Below are 23,500 nucleotides of genomic sequence, written 5' to 3'. Positions count from 1 at the left end.
TAGCAGGGGAGAAAGGGATGGGGGCCGCACGAGACGGCAGCTCCTCCCCGTGCTTGGGTTTGCTTATCACAGGACCGAGCGGGTGAAAGAGAATAAAGGAAAATATGTGTATTGTATATTTAGCTTGCTTTGGCAATGTAAACATATGTATCCCAGGCAGGTAAAGCACTTTGAATTGAGTGGACGACAAGGGGTGCTCGTGGGGGCGAAATAAAGGCGAAATTGTAGAGAGAGCGATGGCGGAGCGCCATAATGTAGGTATTCAAAATGTGTCATTCCTCCACTGTCGTGATACGATGTTTTGACGCACATCAGGCCAACACACTCCTTCTCTCTCTGCGCCAATGTAGCGGTATAAAATAATGGTACCGTTGCAATGTAAACACAATGTAAACACACATCTTGTTTCACTGACACCCCCCCCCCCCCCGTAGCAAGGAACGCCCTCGTAGTATCCACCATATCCGTTTTAATACAATAGGCCTACAATATAATGGTGGAATTGTCTGTGCAGTCAGCCTGTTTTGAGGATTGGTTGTAAATCGGGGTTTTAACTATGTTTAAATTCATGTCTTGAATCCACAACGGCACTGCAAATTAGACCGTTGCCGATGACTGAGTCGGGACATTGTAAAGTAATAGCCTATTTTGCTGTTTAAAGAGAAAGAGAGCGCGACAGAGAGAGCTTGTTTCCCTTGAGATGGGTCTGAGTCTCAGAACTGAATTCATGGGGGGAGGGGGTCACAGAAACATGCTAAGGAAAAAGAGCTCTGCCTGTGGGACGAGGACATACATTACTCACACGTTTAACGCCCCAGAACTAAAGCTAAAGACAACCAATATATTTCTGAAAAAAGTAAAAACGCTCCTTTCTACATCTTTAGACTATGGTGATAGAAATATATACATTGTTTGGGATGTTTACAGACAATAAACAGGCGGATCGATCAATCCCGATTGCTTTTATTGTAAGCAACACATTTTGATAGATGAAATAATTATTCATACATCTAATCAACAATCGAGACCGGAATCTCAACCCTGCACCTGACACTACAGGCCCTACCTTCATGAATAATTCATTCTAAACAAATATATATATATTGCTCCAGAGAAATAACTGACATTGAATGTTCCATTCCTCAACTCGCTTTCATCATAACATTGTAACTACCGTGTTCTAAACAGTGTTCCAAATGGCACCCTATTCCCTTTATATTCCCTATATAGTGCACTAATTTTAGTAAAAAGTAGTGCACTATATAGGGAATAGGCTGCTATTTGGGACAGACAAGACATATGCCTTAAGCTACTTATTTAAAGAGGGTTGACAAAGAAGAGTTGTGTGTAAAGTGTGAGGACTTCCTAAATCTGACACTGAATGGGGCTGTAGCTCAAGGCACAAACGTCAGTTCACCTGCTTGTTGAAAGGTGGTCTGCTGAATGAAGGATTATACCTATTGTCAATTTTTATTTCTTTCCTTCCTTCATTCATTCCTTCCTTCTTTCCCTCTAAAAGACAGCTTAGCCTGTCTATCTTTTCTCCTTTTTCTCTCTTCTTCAGAGGTACAGTCACTTAGTTTCCTCAGTCAGATTCTGCCCCATGAAATCAATGTAATACTAAGCCTTTCTATACCTTGATCACCTAGTTGGCTATTAAAAGTCATGTATCACTCCTACTGCAAGTGGCTCTGGATAAGATGTAAAAGAGGCAGTAGTTGAAGGTTGAAGAGCGTCTGCAAATGTTTGTAATAAACTTTTATTTTACTAGGCGAGTCAGTTAAGAACAAATTCTTATTTACAATGATGGCCTAGGAACTCCTTGTTCAGGGGCAGAAAGACAGATTTTTACCTTGTCAGCTCAGGGATTCGATCTAGCAACCTTTCGGTTACTGGCCCAACGCTCTAACCACTAGGCTATCTGCCGCCCCAAAATGACTAACATGGCAACGTAAAAGAGGCAGTAGTTGAAGGATTTGGAAGTCAAAACATCAAGACGACATCGCAGAAATCGTCACACATTTCTATCATTTAATTTCTCAATGCAGCCTATCTCCAAGGAGACAAAACTTGCATAGCAAATGTAAAAAGCATTCATAAACATATAAAGCTTCAGGGTCAATTCCCTTTCAATGCAGGAAGGGAAACGAGATACCTAGTCAGTTGTACAACACAATGCATTCAACTGAAATGTGTCTTGTGTATTTATTTAATCAAACCCCTCAATCAGAGGTGCAGGGTGCTGCCTTAATCAACGTCCACGACGGTTAAGTACACTGACATTTCAATTCCAATTCTCTTCAATGCTTTTCAATGAGGGAAATGTGGAATTTGTTCACGTTCTGAAATGAATGGAATTAAAATGGTGTTGACTCTAACCTTGACATATACAGTTGAAGTCGGAAGTTCACATACACCTTAGCCAAATACATTTAAAGACAGTTTTTCACAATTCCTGACATTTAATCCTAGTAAAAATTCCCTGTTTTAGGTCAGTTAGGATCACCACTTTATTTTAAGAATGTGAAATGTCAGAATAATAGTAGAGAGAATGATTTATTTCAGCTTTTATTTCTTTCATCACATTCCCAGTGGGTCAGAAGTTTACATACACTCAATTAGTATTTGGTAGCATTGCCTTTAAATTGTTTAACTTGGGTCAAATGTTTCAGGTAGCCTTTCACAAGCTTCCCACAATAAGTTGGGTGAATTTTGGCCCATTCCTCCTGACAGAGCTGGTATAACTGTGTCAGGTTTGTAGGCCTCCTTGCTCGCACACACTTTTTCAGTTCTGCCCACACATTTTCTATTGGATTGAGGTCAGGGCTTTGTGATGGCCACTCCAATACCTTGACTTTGTTGTCCTTAAGCCATTTTGCCACAACTTTGGAAGTATGCTTGGGGTCATTGTCCATTTGAAAGACCCATTTGCGACCAAGCTTTAACTTCCTGACTGATGTCTTGAGATGTTGCTTCAATATATCCACATAATTTTCTTACCTCATGATGCCATCTATTTTGTGAAGTGCACCAGTCCCTCCTGCAGCAAAGCACCCCCACAACATGATGCTGCCACCACCGTGCTTCACGGTTGGGATGGTGTTCTTCGGCTTGCAAGCCTCCCCATTTTTCCTCCAAACATAACGATGGCCAAACAGTTCTATTTTTGTTTCATCAGACCAGAGAACATTTCTCCAAAAAGCACGATCTTTGTCCCCATGTGCAGTTGCAAACCGTAGTCTGGCTTTTTTATGGCGGTTTTGGAGCAGTGGCTTCTTCCTTGCTGAGCAGCCTTTCAGGTTATGTCGATATAGGACTTGTTTTACTGTGGATATATACTTTTGTACCCGTTCCCTCCAGCATCTTTACAAGGTCATTTGCTGTTGTTCTGGGATTGATTTGCACTTTTTGCACCAAAGTATGTTCATCTCTAGGAGACAGAACGCGTCTACTTCCTGAGCGGTATAACGGCTGCGTGGTCCCATGGTGTTTATTCTTGAATACTATTGTTTGTACAGATGAACGTGGTACCTTCAGACGTTTGGAAATTGCTCCCAAGGATGAACCAGACTTGTGGCGGTCTACATTATTGTTTTTCTGAGGTCTTGGCTGATTTCTTTAGATTTTCCCATGTCAAGCAAAGAGGCACTGAGTTTGAAGGTAGGCCTTGAAATACATCCATAGGTACACCTGCAATTCACTCAAATGATGTCAATTAGCCAATCTGAAGCTTTTAAAGCCATGACATCTTTTTCTGGAATTTTCCAAGCTGTTTAAAGGCACAGTCAACTTTGTGTATGTAAACGTCTGACCCACTGGAATTGCGATTCAGTGAATTATAAGTGAAATAATCTGTCTGTAAACGATTGTTGGAAAAATTACTTGTGTCATGCACAAAGTAGATGTCCTAACCGACTTGACAAAACTATAGTTTGTTAACAAGAAATTTGTGGAGTGGTTGAAAAACGAGTTTTAATGACTCCAACCTAAGTGTATGTAAACTTCCGACTTCAACTGTACATAAAATATATATAACCATACATAAAATAAACATACGTCAGATATACATGGTTTCATAACTATCAAAAAAATGGAATCACTTCAACTGCCCATCTCTCCTCCAATCAACCACTCTCCAGACCAAACATGGATAAAGAGGAGAGAAAGAGAGAGTGAAGAGGCAGGTAGAGAGTAGGAGGGAGTGGGGTGGAAAGAGAGATCAACCAAGAGCTACAGTAACAAGAGACAGCTGAGATGAGTCCCTTCACTTGTCAGCTCATTATGTAATGTGTCACCCGCACTGATAACCCCACATCATTCATTCATCCCCCTCTCCTCCTTCCCACCTCCCTCCCTTGTTCACAGACAGACTGATAACCCCACATCATTCATTCATCCCCCTCTCCTCCTTCCCACCTCCCTCCCTTGTTCATAAACAGACTGATAACCCCACATCATTCATTCATCCCCCTCTCCTCCTTCCCACCTCTCTCCCTTGTTCACAGACAGACTGATAACCCCACATCATTCATTCATCCCCCTCTCCTCCTTCCCACCTCCCTCCCTTGTTCATAAACAGACTGATAACCCCACATCATTCATTATCCCCCTCTCCTCCTTCCCACCTCCCTCCCTTGTTCACAGACAGACTGATAACCCCACATCATTCATTCATCCCCCTCTCCTCCTTCCCACCTCCCTCCCTTGTTCATAAACAGACTGATAACCCCACATCATTCATTCATCCCCCTCTCCTCCTTCCCACCTCCCTCCCTTGTTCATAGACAGACTGATAACCCCACATCATTCATTCATCCCCCCTCTCCTCCTTCCCACCTCCCTCCCTTGTTCATAAACAGACTGATAACCCCACATCATTCATTCATCCCCCTCTCCTCCTTCCCACCTCCCTCCCTTGTTCACAGACAGACTGATAACCCCACATCATTCATTCATCCCCCTCTCCTCCTTCCCACCTCCCTCCCTTGTTCACAGACAGACTGATAACCCCACATCATTCATTCATCCCCCTCTCCTCCTTCCCACCTCCCTCCCTTGTTCATAAACAGACTGATAACCCCACATCATTCATTCATCCCCCTCTCCTCCTTCCCACCTCCCTCCCTTGTTCACAGACAGACTGATAACCCCACATCATTCATTCATCCCCCTTCCCACCTCCCTCCCTTGTTTACAGACAGACAGAGAGCAGGTGACAGGAGTTACATACGCCAGCCAACATACACTCACTGACTGTGTGTTGGGAGTGAATTCAGTCCATTCAGGTAGATCTGGGGCCGTATCAAGCATCTCAGAGTAAGAGCAGTGACCTAGGATCAGGTCACCCCTGTCCATATAATGTTATTCATCGTTATCTAAAGCAAAAACTGATGCTAGATCAGCTCTCCTTCCTGCATACCTGTCGTCCACTTGATCCATCAATAACATTACCTTTAGGCGTGTAATAAACACGTTATCAGCTGTTGTAAAAGGAAGTCATGATAAAGTAAAAAAAATAGAAATACGTTTCTGCCCAAGGATGCCATATCAGACGCTCTAAATCTCGACAACACCGCCAAAATCCATCACACAACCCCTCCAATACATTCCTATACCTCCCTCCTTCAAGAGCAGTTATCACTCTCTTCACCCCAAATCTTGTCCCCCTCCATCACTGAGGCCCCAACCCGGCTGAGGACCCCTGTGTCCCCAGGAAGTCTCCGTGGTCCGACCCCCACAGCCGGTAGAACTGGGTGAAGTCAACATAGGGAGGGACCCGTCCGGTCTCGTCTGGCTGCACCGCCTGGCTGCCACGCTGTCTGGAGAGAGTACAATACAAACCATATTTTAGTCAACATAATCTTCCTAGAAACAGAATAGAAACCATCCCGCCTGGGATTTGAACCTTCTCTAACCCACCGAGCTACCTACCTGAAGAGGCTGCCTCCGTCTCCTGAAGAAGAGCTGGAGCTCTGGGTGGTCTGGTTATTGGTGGAATGGAGCGTGGTGGTGGGACTCTGGCTGCGGGGTGGGATAAGGGGTGGGAGGGGGGCGGGTGGGCGAGGGGGGAGAGGGGGAAGAGAGGGAAGAGGGGAGAGACAGAGCTCATTTATGGACTGGAGAATGTCAAGGGAGGAACGGCGGATGGCGCTGGGTAGAAGGAGCGTGCTAGAGGTGACGAAGGAGGTGATGAAGGAGGTGAGGAGAAAGAGATGGATGGATGGAGGGAGGGGAAGAAGAGCAAAAGAAAGGGGGGAAATAATAGACAGATGGAGGATGGGAAAGCGATGGAGCAGGAGGAGATTCAGAGAAGGAAAAAAAATAAGGAATGAAGGAAAAAAAGACAGCAAAGTAAAGAAGGGTAGAATGAACCAATCAATGACTCAGAACAGGGACCATGCACATGCCTCTAAGAACAACAAAATAACATGAAGCCAACGTGTGGTCTTACCTCGGGCCAACAATTACACTATGATTTATCTGAAATGACCCTAACAAACCCAAATGAAAACCTACAATGAACTTAAAACTAAAATTATGCAACTGGCTATGAAACCATCGTCTACACTTGTTGGAGTATGGCCAAGAACACAAGGTCATCCATGCCTGCAGAAAGCGACCTAATCAAGCCAGGGTGGAAGTGTGTGTTTAGCTTGGTGGATGTGTGTATGCGTTCGGGCTGGGCGATATATCAAGAATACCAGTATAATGGTATGGATCCACATACCGGTATGAATTTTAACAGTACACTCTTCAACTATATTTTGATACAGTGTTACATGAAATGAAAAGTTCTACATATTGGACTACATCCCTGTCAGTCTTGTCCTAGTGTGTATACAACCATCAGAACGGAGAAAGCCCATTCAAATCCCTTTCATTTCATCTGTTGTCATGCTAGGCTCATGCACTACTCATAAAACACAGTCTTCTATTCACAAACATCACACAAATATTGTCATATGATGTGTTGGCCATATCACCCATCTCTAGTATGTGTGTGAGCATGCCTGCATTTGTATCCTCTTCCAGTGAAAGAAAGCTGTGTTAGTCCAGTTGGTGAGTGTGTGTGTGTGTGTGTTATTAGCTCGGTGTGTGCGCGCTTTGGGTGAGTTGCTATGGAGACATGGCATATATTATATATATTACCTAGGTGTGTGTGTGGGTGTGCTCTCCTCCAGAGTGGAGGCTGTGTTGGTCCCGTTGGTGAGGGTACCCCCCTGAGAGGGCATGACCAGGGAGAGGGTGACGCTGGTCTTACTGGTGCTGCTGGGGCAGTTGGAGTAGGGTACCGACACTGGGTAGATACGTCCACCTAGAGGAGAGACAGAGTACATCAGTATTATAGTAGTAATATAGTGGTGCTGGGGCAGTCAGAGAAGGGTACTGACACTGGGTAGATACGTCCACCTAGAGGAGAGACAGAGTACATCAGTATTATAGTAGTAATATAGTGGTGCTGGGGCAGTCGGAGAAGGGTACTGACACTGGGTAGATACGTCCACCTAGAGGAGAGACAGTAGAGAGACAGAGAACATCAGTATTATAGTAGTAATATAGTGGTGCTGGGGCAGTCGGAGAAGGGTACTGACACTGGGTAGATACGTCCACCTAGAGGAGAGACAGTAGAGAGACAGAGAACATCAGTATTATAGTAGTAATATAGTGGTGCTGGGGCAGTCGGAGAAGGGTACTGACACTGGGTAGATACGTCCACCTAGAGGAGAGACAGTAGAGACGACCACCTGGAAACAGTAAACTAGAAGTAGAAATGTTTGTTGAATTAGATAAAGAATTCAAGGTTTCCTGTTCATTTGGTATTGAGGTCTGCCTGCAGATGAAGAATTCAAGGTTTCCTGTTCATTTGGTATTGAGGTCTGCCTGCAGATGAAGAATTCAAGGTTTCCTGTTCATTTGGTATTGAGGTCTGCCTGCAGATGAAGAATTCAAGGTTTCCTGTTCATTTGGTATTGAGGTCTGCCTGCAGATGAAGAATTCAAGCTTTCCTGTCCATTTGGTATTGAGGTCTGCCTGCAGATGAAGAATTCAAGCTTTCCTGTCCATTTGGTATTGAGGTCTGCCTGCAGATGAAGAATTCAAGCTTTCCTGTCCATTTGGTATTGAGGTCTGACTGCAGATGAAGAATTCAAGCTTTCCTGTTCATTTGGTATTGAGGTCTGCCTACAGATGACCAGTAATGCATCTGGAGACGGTTTGAATGTATGAGAATCATGTATGAGAACATGAACCGAGGTATAACTCAGACCCTCCTTGGCCAGGTTCAAGCTCTACACTGAAGGCTCTTGACTCTGTGTATCATGCAGAGACGTCTAACTCACCATTGTGATCTCTACTGTGCTGTCAGGTGGACATCAGTAGCAACACGCAGGCTCAAACACTGGTACATTCTTATTCAGAAGACCATTTAAGGAAAACTGCCATGTTATATATCCTCTCTTCTAGCATGAAATGAGAACACATACAAACTCAGATCTCAATCTTGTTTTATGCTAACAGTCCCTTTCATTATTCAGCCCCTGATCTTGAATTCCCTCCAAGCCAACCTAAAGCCAACCTGTCTCCCCCACCTACCCAGTGTGGGTGTGTCTCCCCCAACTACCCAGTGTGGGTGTGTCTCCCCCAACTACCCAGTGTGGGTGTGTCTCCCCCATCTACCCAGTGTGGGTGTGTCTCCCCCACCTACCCTGTGTGGGTGTGTCTCCCCCACCTACCCTATGTGGGTGTGTCTCCCCCACCTACCCTGTGTGGGTGTGTCTCCCCCACCTACCCTGTGTGGGTGTGTCTCCCCCACCTACCCTGTGTGGGTGTGAGCGCGCCGTCGGCCAGCGTGTAGTTGAGCGTGCGTATCAGCAGCGTCATGTCTTCGTGGCGGGAGCAGTGGGACGCCCTCTGGCGTCCGCTGGCGTAGACATCGTGGTGTAGCCGCTTGACCCGCTCCACCACCGACTGGGCCACGGCCTCTAGAGTTCCCTGTTGGGCTAGTTCTGCTGCTACCATCGCTACCATCTCCTAGAAGGGGAGGAGAGAGGGGAAAACAATGCAACGTGTCATCTCATGGGGAAATCAACTGAAATCAGTAGGGAGAAAGAGGGAAAGAGGCGAAGGAGGAGAGGTAGATGATGTTGGAGTTGGGAAGAGGAGAGTAAGAGGTGGTGGTGAACTATGACGATTGGGAAAGACTAGCACCGTCCTCCTTGGACCGAGGTCTTTATCAAAGAAGCTTGGTGTGAATGTATTGGTTAAGAGGTTCATTGGATAAGTGAATGCACCCACCTGATTGGCCTGTTCAGGTCCGTGGGCGGACTCCAGGGCTTTGATGAGCCCCTCTGACATCAGCAACAGGAAGCCCGTCACGCCCTCTAACGATTGGCTGGCCTGGATCTCCGGCTCTGCTATGATCGGCTTGTTCTTGGCGGCGCTGATGGTCGTGGGCGGGGCATGGGGGAAAAGGAATAAGACGGACAGATCGAAGGAGGAGAGTGAGAGCGAGTGAAAGAGAAGAGAAAGGAAAGAAAGGAGAAAAGAGAGGGATGAGATAGAGGTAAGCGATAAGAGGAAGGGCAGCAAAACGTTGTTTCCAACCTACAATACAATCTAAAGTGGATCCTACAGCTATTGTATGCAGTAATCATGTGCCTATGAGTTATAGTGTTAGCACTGAGGCGGTATGCCCGAGTAGGAAGTCCACTGTGTGCAGCTCACCCTGCACTAACATACAGAACATGAGCATGTCTACTTCTGCTAAGCAATGAAAACAATCAAGCATCCCAGAAAAGTGCTAAAAATAGCCCACGTTAACATATGTAGCTTAAGAAACAAGGTTCATGAAATCAATAATTTGCTAGCAACAGGTGACATTCATATTCGGACAATTTCTGAATCTCACTTAGATAATACATTTGATGATATAGTGGCAGCAACACATGGTTATAACATCTACAGAAAATACAGAAATGCCAAAGGTGGAGGTGTTGCTGTTTATATTCAGAACCACATCCCTGTAAAGCTTAGAGAGGATCTCATGTTAAATACTGTTGAAGTAATATGGCTACAGGTTCATCTGCCTCACCTACAGCCCATTCTGGTGGGAAGCTGCTATAGACCACCAAGTGCTAACAGTCAGTATCTGGATAACGTTTGAAATGCTTGTTAATGTTTGAGACAAACAGAGAGGTATATTTTGACAGGCTTTGATCACACTGCTCAAGAGAAAGCTTCAAATTGTAACTAGCGCCTGCAACCTTGTTCAGGTTATCAATCAACCTACCAGGGTAGTTACAAACAGCACAGGAATGAAATCGTCAACATGTATTGATCACATCTTTTACTAATGCTGTAGAAATTTGCTTGAAAGCAGTATCCAAATCCATCGGATGTAGTGATCACAATATAATAGCCATATCTAGGAAAACCAAAGTTCCAAAGGCTGGGCCTAATATAGTGTATAAAACGTCATACAAGAAGTTGTGCAGTGATTCCTATGTTGTTGATGTAAATAATATTTGTTGGTCTGTGGTGTGTAATGAGGAGCAACCAGACGCTGCACTTCACACATTTAGGAAATTGCTTATTCCAGTTACTAATAAGCAGCACCCATTAAGAAAATGACTGTATAAACTGTTAAAACCCTGTGGACTGATGAGGAATGAAAAAATGTATGGTTGAGAAGGACGAGGCAAAAGGAATGTCAAATAAGTCTGTCTGCACAAGCGATTGGCAAAAACACTGCAAATTGAGAAATCATGTTACTAAACTGAATAAAAATAAACTATACTAGGAAACAAAGATAAATGATATAAAGAATGATAGTAAAAAGCTTTGGAGCACCTTAAGTGAAATTTGGGGCAAAAAGGCAAACTCAGCTCCATCATTCATTGAATCAGATGGCTCATTCAACACAAAACCCACTGATATTGCAAGATTAGCAAACGTATGTATGATATGCCAGTAACAAACGCTGACATTACACATCCAAGTATAACAACTGATCAAATTATGAAAGACAAGCATTGTAATTTTTGAATTCCGTAAAGTGAGTGTGGAAGAAGTGAAAAATGATTGTTGTCTATCAACGATGACAAGCCACCAGGGTCTGACAACTTGGATGGAAGATTACTGAGGATAATAGCGGATGATATTGCCACTCCTATTTGCCACATCTTCAATCTAAGGCTACTAGAAAGTGTGCCCTCAGGCCTGGAGGGAAGCTAAAGTCATTCCGCTACCCAAGAATAGTAAAGCCCCCTTTACTGGCTCAAATAGCCCACCAATCAGCCTGTTACCAACCTTAGTAAATTCTGGAAAAAAGTGCTGTTTGACCAGATACAATGCTATTTTACTGTAAACAAATTGACAACAGACTTTCAGCATGCTTATAGGGAGAAAACATTCAACAAGCACAGCACTTACACAAATGACTGATGATTGATGAGAGAAATTGATAAAAAGATTGGGGGAGCTGTTTTGTTAGACTTGTGTCTTTTGACATGATCATATTCTGCTGATGGAAAAACATGTGTGTTATGGCTTTACACCCCCTGTGGATAAAGAGTTACTTGTCTAACAGAACACAGAGGGTGTTCTTTAATGGAAGCCTCTCCAACATAATCCAGGTAGAATCAGGAATTCAGCTGTCTAGGCCCCTTACTTTTTTCAACCTTTACTAAGGACATGCCACTGGCCCTGAGTAAAGCCAGTGTGTCTATGTATGTGGATGAATCAACACTATACATGTCAGCTACTACAGAGAGTCAAATCACTGCAACACTTAATGAAGAGCTGCAGTTAGTTTCAGAATGGGTGGCAGGGAATAAGTTAGTCCTAAATATTTTAAAAACTAAAAGCATTGTATTTGGGACAAATCACTCACTAAACTATAAACCTCAACTAAATCATTTAATACATCATGTGGAAGTTGAGGTGACTAAACTGCTTGGAGTAACCCTGGATTGTAAACTGTCATGGTCAAAACATATTGATACAGCAGTAGCTAAGATGGGGAGAAGTCTGTCTGTAATAAAGCGATGCTCTGCCTTCTTAACAACACTATCAACAAGGCAGGTCCTACAGACTCTAGTTTTGTCGCACCTGGACTTCTGTTAAGTCGTGTGGTCAGGTGCCACAAAGAGGGACCTGGGAATATTACAATTGTCTCAGAAAAGGGCAGCACGGCTGGCCCTTAAAAGTACACGGAGAACTAACATTAATCATATGCATGTCAGTCTCTCATGGCTCAAAGTGGAGGAGAGATTGACTTCATCACTACTTCTTTTTGTAAGAAGTGTTGACGTGCTGAACGTACCGAGGTGTCTGTATAAACTACTAGCACACAGCTCAGACACCCACACATACCCCACAAGACATGCCTCCAGAGGTCTCTTCACAATCCCCAATAACAGAGGCACACAGTACTACATAGAGCCATGACTGCATGGAACTCTATTCCACATCAGGTAACAGATGCAAGCAGTAAAACAGATAAAAATACACCTTATGGAACAGAAGGGACTATGAAGAGACACACACACACAGACACACATACACATGATAAGACACACACTCTACACACACGTACACAGGGATATTGTATTGTAGAGATGTGATAGTAGAGTAGTGGCCTGAGGGAACACACTTAATGTGCTGTGAAACGTGTTATGAAATGTAATGTCATGTAATATTTTTAACTTACTTAATATTGCTGGACCCCAGGAAGAGTAGCTGCTGCCTTGGCAGGAACTAATGGGGATCCTTAATGAATACAAATACAAAAGTGGAGCGTTTTTCCACTAGAAATCTCTTGTACTCAGTCTACCTACCGCTATGCAGCACTGAAGAAATCCAATTGGAAACTCAATTAAGTGCATTTTTCTGTGGATAAGTTGAATCCTATTCAAAGATCCAGCTTTATATTCATCCGTTTGGCTCGGCTACAGAGGACAGCAGGAAATTGGACTTCTGAGCCTTTGTGTGTGTGTGGGGGTGTGTGTGTATAAATGGATGTACATGCGTTAGTGTGTGTGTGTGTGTGCGCACCCCTACCTCAACAGATCTATATCTGTGTAGTTATATTTAACCCTGTAGTCTCCGATCCTCCTGGTGCTGCTCTGACCAGCTATCAGAGCTGCCTGACGAAGACCAGACACATCAAGACCTGGGGGATGGAGGAGAGGATGAGGGGTAAAGTGGGATGAGGTGGAGAAGAGGAGACAGGGGGAGAGGTGAAGGGGAGTGGAGGATGAGATAGGGGGAAAGACAGGGTGGGAGGAGGGGATGAGGTGGAGAAGAGGAGACAGGAGGAGAGGTGAAGGGGAGTGAACGAGGAGGGAACAAGGAAACAGCAAGAAAGGGAAGAGGAGGGCAGACGTAAAGGACGAATGAAGGAGAGATGGGTGGCGGTGATGAAAGTAAGAGAGGAAGGGGAGGAGAAGAGAGGGGAGGGGGAAGGAGAAGAGGTCACCTTCAACCAGGGTATGTGTTTTCCGATGAATTGACCCCCATTCCATTTTAAAGGCAGACTCAGCAGTATGACGTAGGTGCACAAAGTAAACAGCCTAGTGGGTCAATTTCCACAACAACTAAGAGTGTTGAAGCACAAGGCTCAACTTCTCCCGTAGCTACCAGGCTGTAACAGCGTGAAGTGAACCCATGCACAGACTCTGTGTGTGTGACTCACCCAGCCAGTGTCTGTCTGTCTGTCTGTCTGTCTGTCTGTCTGTCTGTCTGTCTGTCTGTCTGTCTGTCTGTCTGTCTGTCTGTCTGTCTGTCTGTCTGTCTGTGTGTGTGTGTGTGTGTGTGTGTCGTGTGTGTGTGTGTGTGTGTGTGTGTGTCTCACCCAGCCCAGCCAGTCTCTGGAGCTCATCCTCGTTCTCTGTGGTGTGAGGTCGTCCAATCTGGATCACCTGGTTCTGACCGTCGCTGGTCGACTTACATAGCAGAGCCCGGTTGGTACCTGGACCACAACACAACCACCCATATTAATTAAATACAGTAAGAGAGTTTGGTTGGTACCGGGACCAGAAACAGAACATAATCCAGTATTGTATAATAATACCATTTCATTTTATTGATTGATTGGTACATTGATCAATTAAAAGGCTGACACAGACATCCTCATCACTAAGATCCCTGACTGAAACCAGTCTGAAACAGTCACTGTAATGGAGACCTCACTTATTGATTACTTCATTCATTAAATGGCTGGAATTCTCTATCTCACACAAAAGTTCCAAAGTTGTAATGATGAGCAAATAGTTAAAGTACAAAAACGAAAATAATCTCTCTCTCTCACATAAATCAGTAACCGAAAGGTTGCTGGTTTGAATCCATGAGCCGACTAGGTGAAAAATCTGCCGGTGTGCCCTTAGCAAGGAACTTAACCCTAATTGCTCCTGTAAGTCGTTCTGGATAAGAGTATCTGCTAAATGCCATTGAAAAAATGTAATAATAATTAACAAATTAAATGGTTGTAATTGTCTATTAATTGGTCTTTCTGGTTTTAAGACCAGTTGATTAGAATCAAATATACTGTCCATAAATAAATCAAATATAATGTCCATAAATAAATCAAATATAATGTCCATAAATAAATCAAATAAACTGTCCATAAATAAATCAAATATAATGTCCATAAATAAATCAAATATAATGTCCATAAATAAATCAAATATACTGTCCATAAATAAATCAAATAAACTGTCCATAAATAAATCAAATAAACTGTCCATAAATAAATCAAATATAATGTCCATAAATAAATCAAATATAATGTCCATAAATAAATCAAATAACCTGTCCATAAATAAATCATATAAACCGTCCATAAATAAATCAAATAACCTGTCCATAAATAAATCAAATAAACTGTCCATAAATAAATCATATAAACCATCCATAAATAAATCAAATAACCTGTCCATAAATAAATCATATATAATGTCCATAAATAAATCAAATAAACTGTCCATAAATAAATCATATAAACCATCCATAAATAAATCAAATAACCTGTCCATAAATAAATCATATATAATGTCCATAAATAAATCAAATAAACTGTCCATAAATAAATCAAATATAATGTCCATAAATAAATCAAATAACCTGTCCATAAATAAATCAAATAACCTGTCCATAAATAAATCAAATAACCTGTCCATAAATAAATCAAATAACCTGTCCATGCTGGTGGGTATTAGCTTGGTTAGCATAATTGTAGAGGAGACGTTGTTTACGTCTTGTGTTCCTGACCGTGGCATTGCAACAACTTCTACACTCCTTCACATCTCAGCAGAAATAAAACATAACAAGCCCATAGGATACACACACACACACACACACACACACACACACACACACACACACACACACACACACACACAGTATGGAATGAGTCAGGCGACTCCACAGCTGGAAACACTTTTCTCCCTTAAAGGTTCCGTTTCATTGCCACGGTCACCTCTCCACTTTGACTCTGACCTGTACATAGCTGGTGAGGTAGACTGAACAGTCTCCTTTTCCTCCTATCCACCACTCCCTCCCGTAATGAACAACCTTTCGTTTTTTCTCCCCCTATAAAATAAATAATTTTCTGCCCTTATTCCGACACTTGAAAACCCCAAGTGTCTTTTCTCCTTCATTCCTCCCCCTTCTTTCTTTGTCTTTTATTTGGCCCCCAAATCCCAATTTGAGACGGGCAGAGAGGCGGCTAACCATGGAGGGAAAAAAGGACCCCAAATGGCCAGTCTGGAATAGTTGGGACCAAATCGTAGCTTTAAAGATCCTTTACAATTATGGAGGACTTAAATCACCAGTGGAGTTTATTTCCTATGAACCAATGACTGACACACACACACGTCTGGATGGAATAGCCAGACAGATGGTATAAGGCCTATTGGACTAATGAGAAATGCTTATGAGAATGGGTCTGGTTGTTATATCAACCCACGGTGAAATCCTTAGGGAATGTGTGTGTTCGTTTCAGAAATCTCTTTCTGGCTTTCGGCTAGAATTCTAATTTCCTACCAGAGTGGTCTGGCTTTTGGATTTTTCTCAAATAATATGTTTAAATGTTTTTCCTGTCTCTGTTTTCGGGAGGGGGGGTCACACACAGACACACAAACACACACACACACACACAGATTTTGACGAAGAAAAGAGTTACAGGGCAGAAAGGCTGGAACAAGGCGTGTTGACGTTCTGAATATAATTTCTAACAGGTGTTTTGATTCAGAGAAGTAAATGTCATTGTAACGTGTGTGTAAAAGGTCAGTGAGGACATAAAAAGCCCTAGGAGGTGTAATTGTGTTTGTATGTTTACATGGCTGTGGTCGTGTTAGTGCAAGGCTGTGCTCCTGTATGTGAGCTTCCTGTGTGTGTGTGTGTGTGTGTGTGTGTGTGTGTGTGTGTGTGTGTGTGTGTGTGTGGTGTGTGTTGAACAACAGTACGTACCCACGTTGGCGATGTAGAGCTTGTTGTTGTGTATCAGAGCCACAACAGCGGTAGCTCCACCAGACACTTCCTGCTCCAGGTCTTTCAGCCTCTCAGAAAGCTTCTGACTCTGGGGGGAGAGCTGGTGGAACGATACTCCCTGGTGGAGGGGGGAGGGAGATGTAGGGGAGGGAGGGAGAGGTGGGGGGAGGGAGGGAGAGGGAGGAGGGGGGGCAAAAAAAAGAAGAAGATGGTAATAGGAGAGAGGAGATTAAGAGATTTAAGAATGTTAGTTAAGGTCGATTAAATGGCTAATGAGACTATATTGATTCCCAATGAGTACATTCTAATGTGAATTAAAACTGTGGTTGCCATGGAAATCAACGGTGCAAAAAGTTCTGAAATCTAAGTAGTAGAAGGAAAGTTAACACGCTATAATAATAGTCTCAAGTCTGCTCTGTGTGTGTGAGTGAGTGACAGAGTGCCATGCTTACCTCAGGTAGTTGGGATATAATAGTAGCCTTCTCTGCAAGAGCGTCACCGATTGTCTCAAAGTAACTCTTCTCCACAACGTCGAAGGCCTTAGGATAAAACAAGGGTCAATGGTATAAACATTCAAATAGCATTTCTTATGATATGATGCTTCTGCGAATGTGTTCTACCTACAGCAGACAGACAGGCAGACACGCTGATTCAAAGACATAACGGTCGATCTCTCTCTCTCTCACACACACACACACACACACACACACACACACACACACACACACACACACACACACACACACACACACACACACACACACACACACACACACACACACACACCTGTGAGAGAATTCTGCGGACATCAGCGTCAGTGTGCGTAGACTTGAGCTGACCTAGAAGCAGTTCTGCTGTCAGACACTGAGAGACGAAGCTGGACACTCTGCTCCCATCAAACCCATTAAACACTCCATACAGGAAACAGCCTTCCTCACCTCTGATTGGACAGAAAGAAACAACTCTTTGTCTGAGTGGTCAAAACAAGAACAACTCTTATGTTTGATTGGTCTGTTGCGCGAGACACTGGTAAAGTTTGTTTTGCATGGCCCGGATCCCCCTTGTGGGCAGAGTTTGATTATTTTAGACCATTCCATTGGTACTAAGGAGAAATCTCCACCCACGGGAGGTGCCCCTGTGGGGCCATGCAACAACAAACTCACCCATTGAGACACAAAGCTGGACACTGCTCCCATCGAACCCTGTACAGGAAACAGCCATCCTCACCTCTGATTGGACAGAAGACAACTCTTTATGTCTGATTGGTCAATATTCCTAGAACTCTTACTGGCTGTGTAATCTGCACAGATCACCAGCCTTGGAAAGTGTGAGTATGGAACCTACATAAGGGTGTGGGTAATACAGCAGGGCTTTCTCTTTTTTGGCCCACGACCCCACCATGTAAAGTGATGTAATCAACAACGGCCAATGTTTACTTTTTTAATTGGGGCTATGACAGTCTATTACAAATCCCTCTGACAGTACTTTTGACGGTATATCAATATGAAGGAAGAATGGTTTGAAGTAGGGCCGGGATGATACCAGTATTGCGATATTGTTTCCATGGCAAAAATGAAAAAAAGAAGCAGTATTAACTCTCTGGTCCTTTAAAAACCTTCAGTATGTAAAATATTGTGTGCAATAGATTGGAAAAGAAATACATGTGACTCTGGATGACAAAATAATGTTTGTTTCCAACATAAGGGCTGTTTTCCTAAAGAAGTTAAATCCGCTTCATGTTTTATTTACTTGCCATGATACTAAAGCCCGGCCCTAGTTTGAGGTGACTGAAATGCATCAGAAAGGTATTGGGAAGTTCAGAAGCTCATCAGGCAATAATTTTGTTTGATCTTCTGTGTAGAAAGATAGGGCCTAGTTCCACCCCCCCTAGTCTGATGTAGTGTGTGGTCTTGTCCAATCTGTTCTACTGAGGCTTGTGGGCATTGTAGAGGGAAACAGCAGACACGTGTTTCTGAGAGTCTCATTTTCAGTAATGGGGTCATAAAGCGTTCAAAAGATAGAGCCACAATTGTAAGAAGAAAATAAAAAACATTCTGTTTATTACAATTCAATTAAAGGGCTTTATTGGCATGGGAAACATCTGCTTATATTGCCAAAGCAAGTGAAATAGATAAACACAATTCACTAAACATTACACTTACAAAAAAAAAAAAAAAAAAAATATGGGTTGTATTTACAATGGTGTTTGTTCTTCACTGGTTGCCCTTTTCTTGTGGCAAAAGGTCACAGCTGCTGTGATTGCACACTGCGGTATTTCACCCCATAGATATGGGCGTTTATTAAAATTGGATTCATTTTTTGAAATCTTTGAGGGTTTGTGTAATCTGACAACCGCATCTAGTGACTAACAACCACATTTTCAAAATAAGTCACAACCCCTTGTTTGGGCAATGCTGGTATACAGGGACATATCCATGGCTCCAGTAGCATTTTCAGACTGCCAAGCCAAACTATGCTGGCTTGAATATGTTTTTTGTTATTTGGTCCTTTCCAGCATGGTTCCCGTAGCTATGGTGGATATGTAACCAGGCCAGGACAGCTGGCCTTAAAGTGTGAATCAGGCTCAGGTGACTTAGTTACCTGAACCTGAAGTGTCCGTCCTCGTTGGGGTGGCTCTGGGTGTCCTTTCCGTCGGGTCCGTAGGTACAGTTGGGGGCCGTGCCCACCCCGCACATCTCACACAGGGGCAGGTCATCTGTCCAGCTCTGATGCTACCAGGGTGGAGATTGAAAATGACATTAGCTATTGTGTTAGTCATAGCGATCCTACTTATGTAGCCTATGGTTTTAGTGTTCAGAATTTTCTGACAACCATTGAAATTGTCCTGCTTAATTGTCTCCTCAGACTTCTGCTTCAGTTTAGGCTTTGACGACCATAGAAACTACAATATTCACATAGGAACTTAGGCTCACAGTGTAATATTAGCAGAAAACGAAGTTAGTGTGTTCAGAAAATATCCCTTTCTTCACTACCACTATTATTTGGATAAAACTCAACTGACCCGTGGCTAAGAAAATCGCCCCTTAAATAGTAACTAGCTTAATACATATAAATTGCCAAGTGAAGAACACAAACTTAGTTAGCTAGCTGACTAAGCTAGCAATGTTTTTAGCCACGTTAGGCTAGCGGCGGATGTTGCTGTTTGCGGCACACCAGCACAGGGCCCGTGAGTAGTTGTTTCAATTGTCCTTTGGAGAGTTAGAATACTTTATTCAAACAACAAAATGTGACTGGAGTTTTTTTTTATCAAATAAGCACGTCTACAAAAGGGAGAAATCGTTTTTGTCTTACGCTTTGCATCATTTGCCGACGCTGAGACGCCATCTTTGATGGAACTCTTTGTGGACAAGTTTGATGCATTAATGGGCGTCAACCTTGCGCAGCGATTGCGCATTGGCACACGTTGATTTTCACGTCAAATGTGCTTGAAAAGCAGTAAAGGTAGATATCTGAACTTGTACAAATCAATCAAGTTTCTCCTTCATGCCTGTGCTTCTTCTCATTACTCTTTCTTCTCACGACTCTTGAGTAACCCAAACGGAGAGCGATCATTCAAGATACTTGATCAACTAAAGACTGTTTGCTACAGTAAAACAAGTTTACCTCTAATTTCCTTTATTATAGCGCCATCATGTTGACATGTGTTGTATGACATTTCGAGAGTCGAGAAAGAGGATGGAACATTTATTAGTTATAGTCAGATGTGCTTGCTGAAAGCAAGAACAACTTTAGAAATCCGACATATTATTATTCTCTTTGCGCTGGCACATGTAGCAACAAAACTGTAAAAGCTACCAATACCAAAACAACTTTGAAATGTGCAGGTTCACTGTCCTCAGTGTTTGGTGCAAATGTCAGCTGTTTAATAGTGATAGATTTTCAAAACTCACAGTTGTAATACTTCCTGTCTTATGTTCAGAACCTTTCATTGTGCATTCATTGACTTCATCTTTTACTATCTAAGTAATTTATGCAAAATCCAAGTTCATTATGAAATATTTGCTTTAATCACAAATACAATATATACTATTCAGCAGACAGTCATGCCTGCATCCCAGGACTCAAACCCACTACCCTGGTGTTACGAGTACCATGCTACCCTGGTGCTACAAGTACCATGCTCTACCAACTGAGCTACAAAGGATAAGGATAGCCTCACTGTTTAATCACTACATACTAACATTTAATACAACCTCCACTATTATTGCCACCCTTGATAAAGATGATCAAAAAATACATAGTAATACAAATACCCAGATATATTTGAATTGCAAAAACATTTGAAAATTATATTATTTTATACTAATACAATGGCTCAGAGGTTAGGCCCCCAGAACATATATATTTGGCCCAACAGGCAATCAGCAAGCAGTTATCTTGCCTCCAGGGAGCCATGGAAGTGAATAGAAAGGTGAACCTTCACACAGTTGCAATGTTTTGTATAAACCGATGTATATATCGATATCGTATCGAACAAATGCCACTGATATCAATTTAGATTGTCCATATCGGTGCCTATCATTCTAAAAAAAGACAGACAGAGCATCAGTTTAGCCACTAATTTCAGTTTATGGTGTGTGCTTGCTGTTTGCCTTGCTCAATCATTTCTATTTATCTACAAAGGATTGCTACAGTACACTTTTATCTCTGTACCTAGATATTGCCATTCACAACTATTGTTAATTGTCATGTAGGCTAGCTGTATTCATCTCCGTACCTAGACAGTGACATTCATAACTATTGTTTAGATTTATTAAATTAAACTATAGGATACTGTACATGTGATCGTTTGTTCTATTCAACTCTATTCAATTCTACAGTGCTATTCAATTCTACAGTTCTATTCAATTCTACAGTGCTATTCAATTCTGCAGTTCTTTTCAATTCTACAGTTCTATTTAACTCTATAGACTCAGTCAGTATTGAATAGAACGTTACGACCCCGCCCACCTTGGCGGAAAACATCCCTTGGTCATCCCATTGGCTCACAGCAAAAACTTCACCTTTTTCAAACGCAATTTTCATTCAAATGCCTTGACTGACATCTCTTTGAAACATCCATGTAAAGCAACTTGGATGCAGTGATCAGTGTTGCAGTAAAACCTTCATACCTGATAGGTAGTATACATATTTAGGAGATTTTGTGGATGTAGCGAAATGCTTGTGTTCCTAGCTCCAACAGTGCAGTAATATCTAACAATTCACAACAATACACACAAATTTCAAAGTAAAATAATGGAATTAAGAAATATGTAAATATTAGAATGAGCAATGTCGGAGTGGCATTGACTAAAATACAGTAGAATAGAGTACGGTATATGTGACTCGATCCAGGAAACTAGCCGTATGTCGCAAGTCATGACTTCACAGGAGAGCCTTTTGAACGTACATTTATTTTTTTTAAATCAAAATGTGTTTTTTTTGCCAGTAATGCCTTCTCGAACTTTCATGTGCCTTAATATCAAACTTGCATATCATCTGTAAATACGAATAAAATTGTTAAATTACGAGCTGAGTTGGTTTAGCCACAGAGAAAGGCAGCAACCTTCCCGCTAGCCATGATTGGCTTGAGATAATGAATGGGCTGGACATGCCAAGAGATGAGTTTGGATTGGTCTGCGGTGTTGCATCTTGTGTCTATAAAATGAGCTGCTCGTATTGCGTAGATAATCCTTTCTACTACAGTTTTTTAGAAAGATATAACGTTAGCAATGGACAACTGAAAATATGTTGCTACTGCTCTCAATAACATCGATGCCCTGAATTTATCAGGCGCTATCCACAAAGGTCAGTGGGAAAAAGTTGTAATGGATTACTTTCTGGATGATGATCATGCCATGCAATGCTGACTCTCTCTCACTCTGAAAAGAACATGTTTTGAAATCAGTGGAACACAACTGGCCAAACAAGTTGTGCAAACTAAACCGAAACAACACAGGATGTCTGATAAAAGGGTTGCAGTCTGCCGTGAAGCTTTCATCCATGTATACAGGTAAGAATCTAGCTACAGATTCAGATATGACAGTTGAAGTTAGAAGTTTTCATACACCTTCGCCAAGTACATTTAAGCTCAGTTTTCACAATTCCTGACATTTAATCCTAGCAAAAATTCCCTGTCTTAGGTCAGTTAGGATCACCACTTGATTTTAAGAATGTGAAATGTCAGAATAATAGTAGAGAGAATGATTTATTTCAGCTGTTATTTCTTTCATCACATTCCCAGTGGGTCAGAAGTTTACATACACTTAATAAGTATTTGGTAGCATTGCCTTTAAAATTGTTTAACCTGGGTCAAACATTTCAGGTAGCCTTCCACAAGCTTCCCACAATAAACTGGGTGAATTTTGGCCCATTCCTCCTGACAGAGCTGGTGTAACTGAGTCAGGTTTGTAAGCCTCCTTGCTCGGACACGCTTTTTCAGTTCTGCCCACAAATGTTCTATTGGATTGAGGTCAGGGCTTTGTGATGACCACTCCATACCATGACTTTGTTGTCCTTAAGCCATTTTGACACAACTTTGGAAGTATGCTTGGGGTCATTGTCCATTTGGAAGACCCATTTGCGACCAAGCTTTAACTTCCTGACTGATGTCTTGAGATGTTGCTTCAATATATCCACATCAATTTTCTCCCTCATGATGTCATCTATTTTGAGAAGTGTACCAGTCCCTCCTGCAGCAAAGCACCCCCACAACATGATGCTGCCACCCCCGTGCTTCACGGTTGGGATGGTGTTCTTCGGCTTGCAAGCCTCCCCTTTTTCCTCCAAACATAACAATGGCCATTATGGCCAAACAGTTCTATTTTTGTTTCATCAGACCAGAGGACATTCCTCCAAAAAGTACAATATTTGTCCCCATGTGCAAGTTGCAAACCGTAGTCTGGCTTTTTTTTATGGCGGTTTTTGAGCAGTGGCTTCTTCCTTGCTGAGCGTCCTTTCAGGTTATGTCGATATAGGACTTGTTTTACTGTGGATATAGATACTGTTGTAC

The 23,500-nt window shown here is 42.5% G+C and overlaps 1 protein-coding gene across 1 annotated transcript; it reads right to left on the bottom strand.

Annotated features, from left to right (window-relative positions):
• Window positions 1–4,610: 4,610 nt before the first annotated feature.
• Window positions 4,611–20,083, bottom strand: tab1 (TGF-beta activated kinase 1/MAP3K7 binding protein 1). The gene is made up of 12 exons (XM_045708501.1): window positions 19,801–20,083; window positions 19,090–19,220; window positions 17,275–17,428; window positions 16,941–17,027; window positions 16,468–16,606; window positions 13,853–13,969; window positions 13,060–13,171; window positions 9,295–9,439; window positions 8,817–9,030; window positions 7,150–7,315; window positions 5,932–6,021; window positions 4,611–5,819 (listed from the first exon to the last, which is right to left on the bottom strand). Exons 1-12 carry the CDS (start codon window positions 19,867–19,869, stop codon window positions 5,672–5,674), a joined length of 1,572 nt encoding a protein of 523 aa, XP_045564457.1. The 5' UTR covers window positions 19,870–20,083; the 3' UTR covers window positions 4,611–5,671.
• Between the last annotated feature and the right edge of the window lie 3,417 nt (window positions 20,084–23,500).

The sequence above is a fragment of the Salmo salar genome, chromosome ssa02 (genome assembly GCF_905237065.1).
Source record: "Salmo salar chromosome ssa02, Ssal_v3.1, whole genome shotgun sequence".
NCBI classification, from domain to species: domain Eukaryota; kingdom Metazoa; phylum Chordata; class Actinopteri; order Salmoniformes; family Salmonidae; genus Salmo; species Salmo salar.
This window is presented reverse-complemented; position numbering and strand designations above follow the sequence as displayed.

Coding starts and splice junctions, on each gene's coding strand:
- tab1 (XM_045708501.1), bottom strand. CDS start 19,869: ATGCATCAAACTTGTCCACAAAGAGTTCCATCAAAGATGGCGTCTCAG. Junction 19,221..19,800: donor GTCGGCAAATGATGCAAAGC/GTAAGACAAAAA, acceptor CCACCCTGGTAG/CATCAGAGCTGGACAGATGA. Junction 16,607..16,940: donor TTATATCCCAACTACCTGAG/GTAAGCATGGCA, acceptor CCCCTCCACCAG/GGAGTATCGTTCCACCAGCT.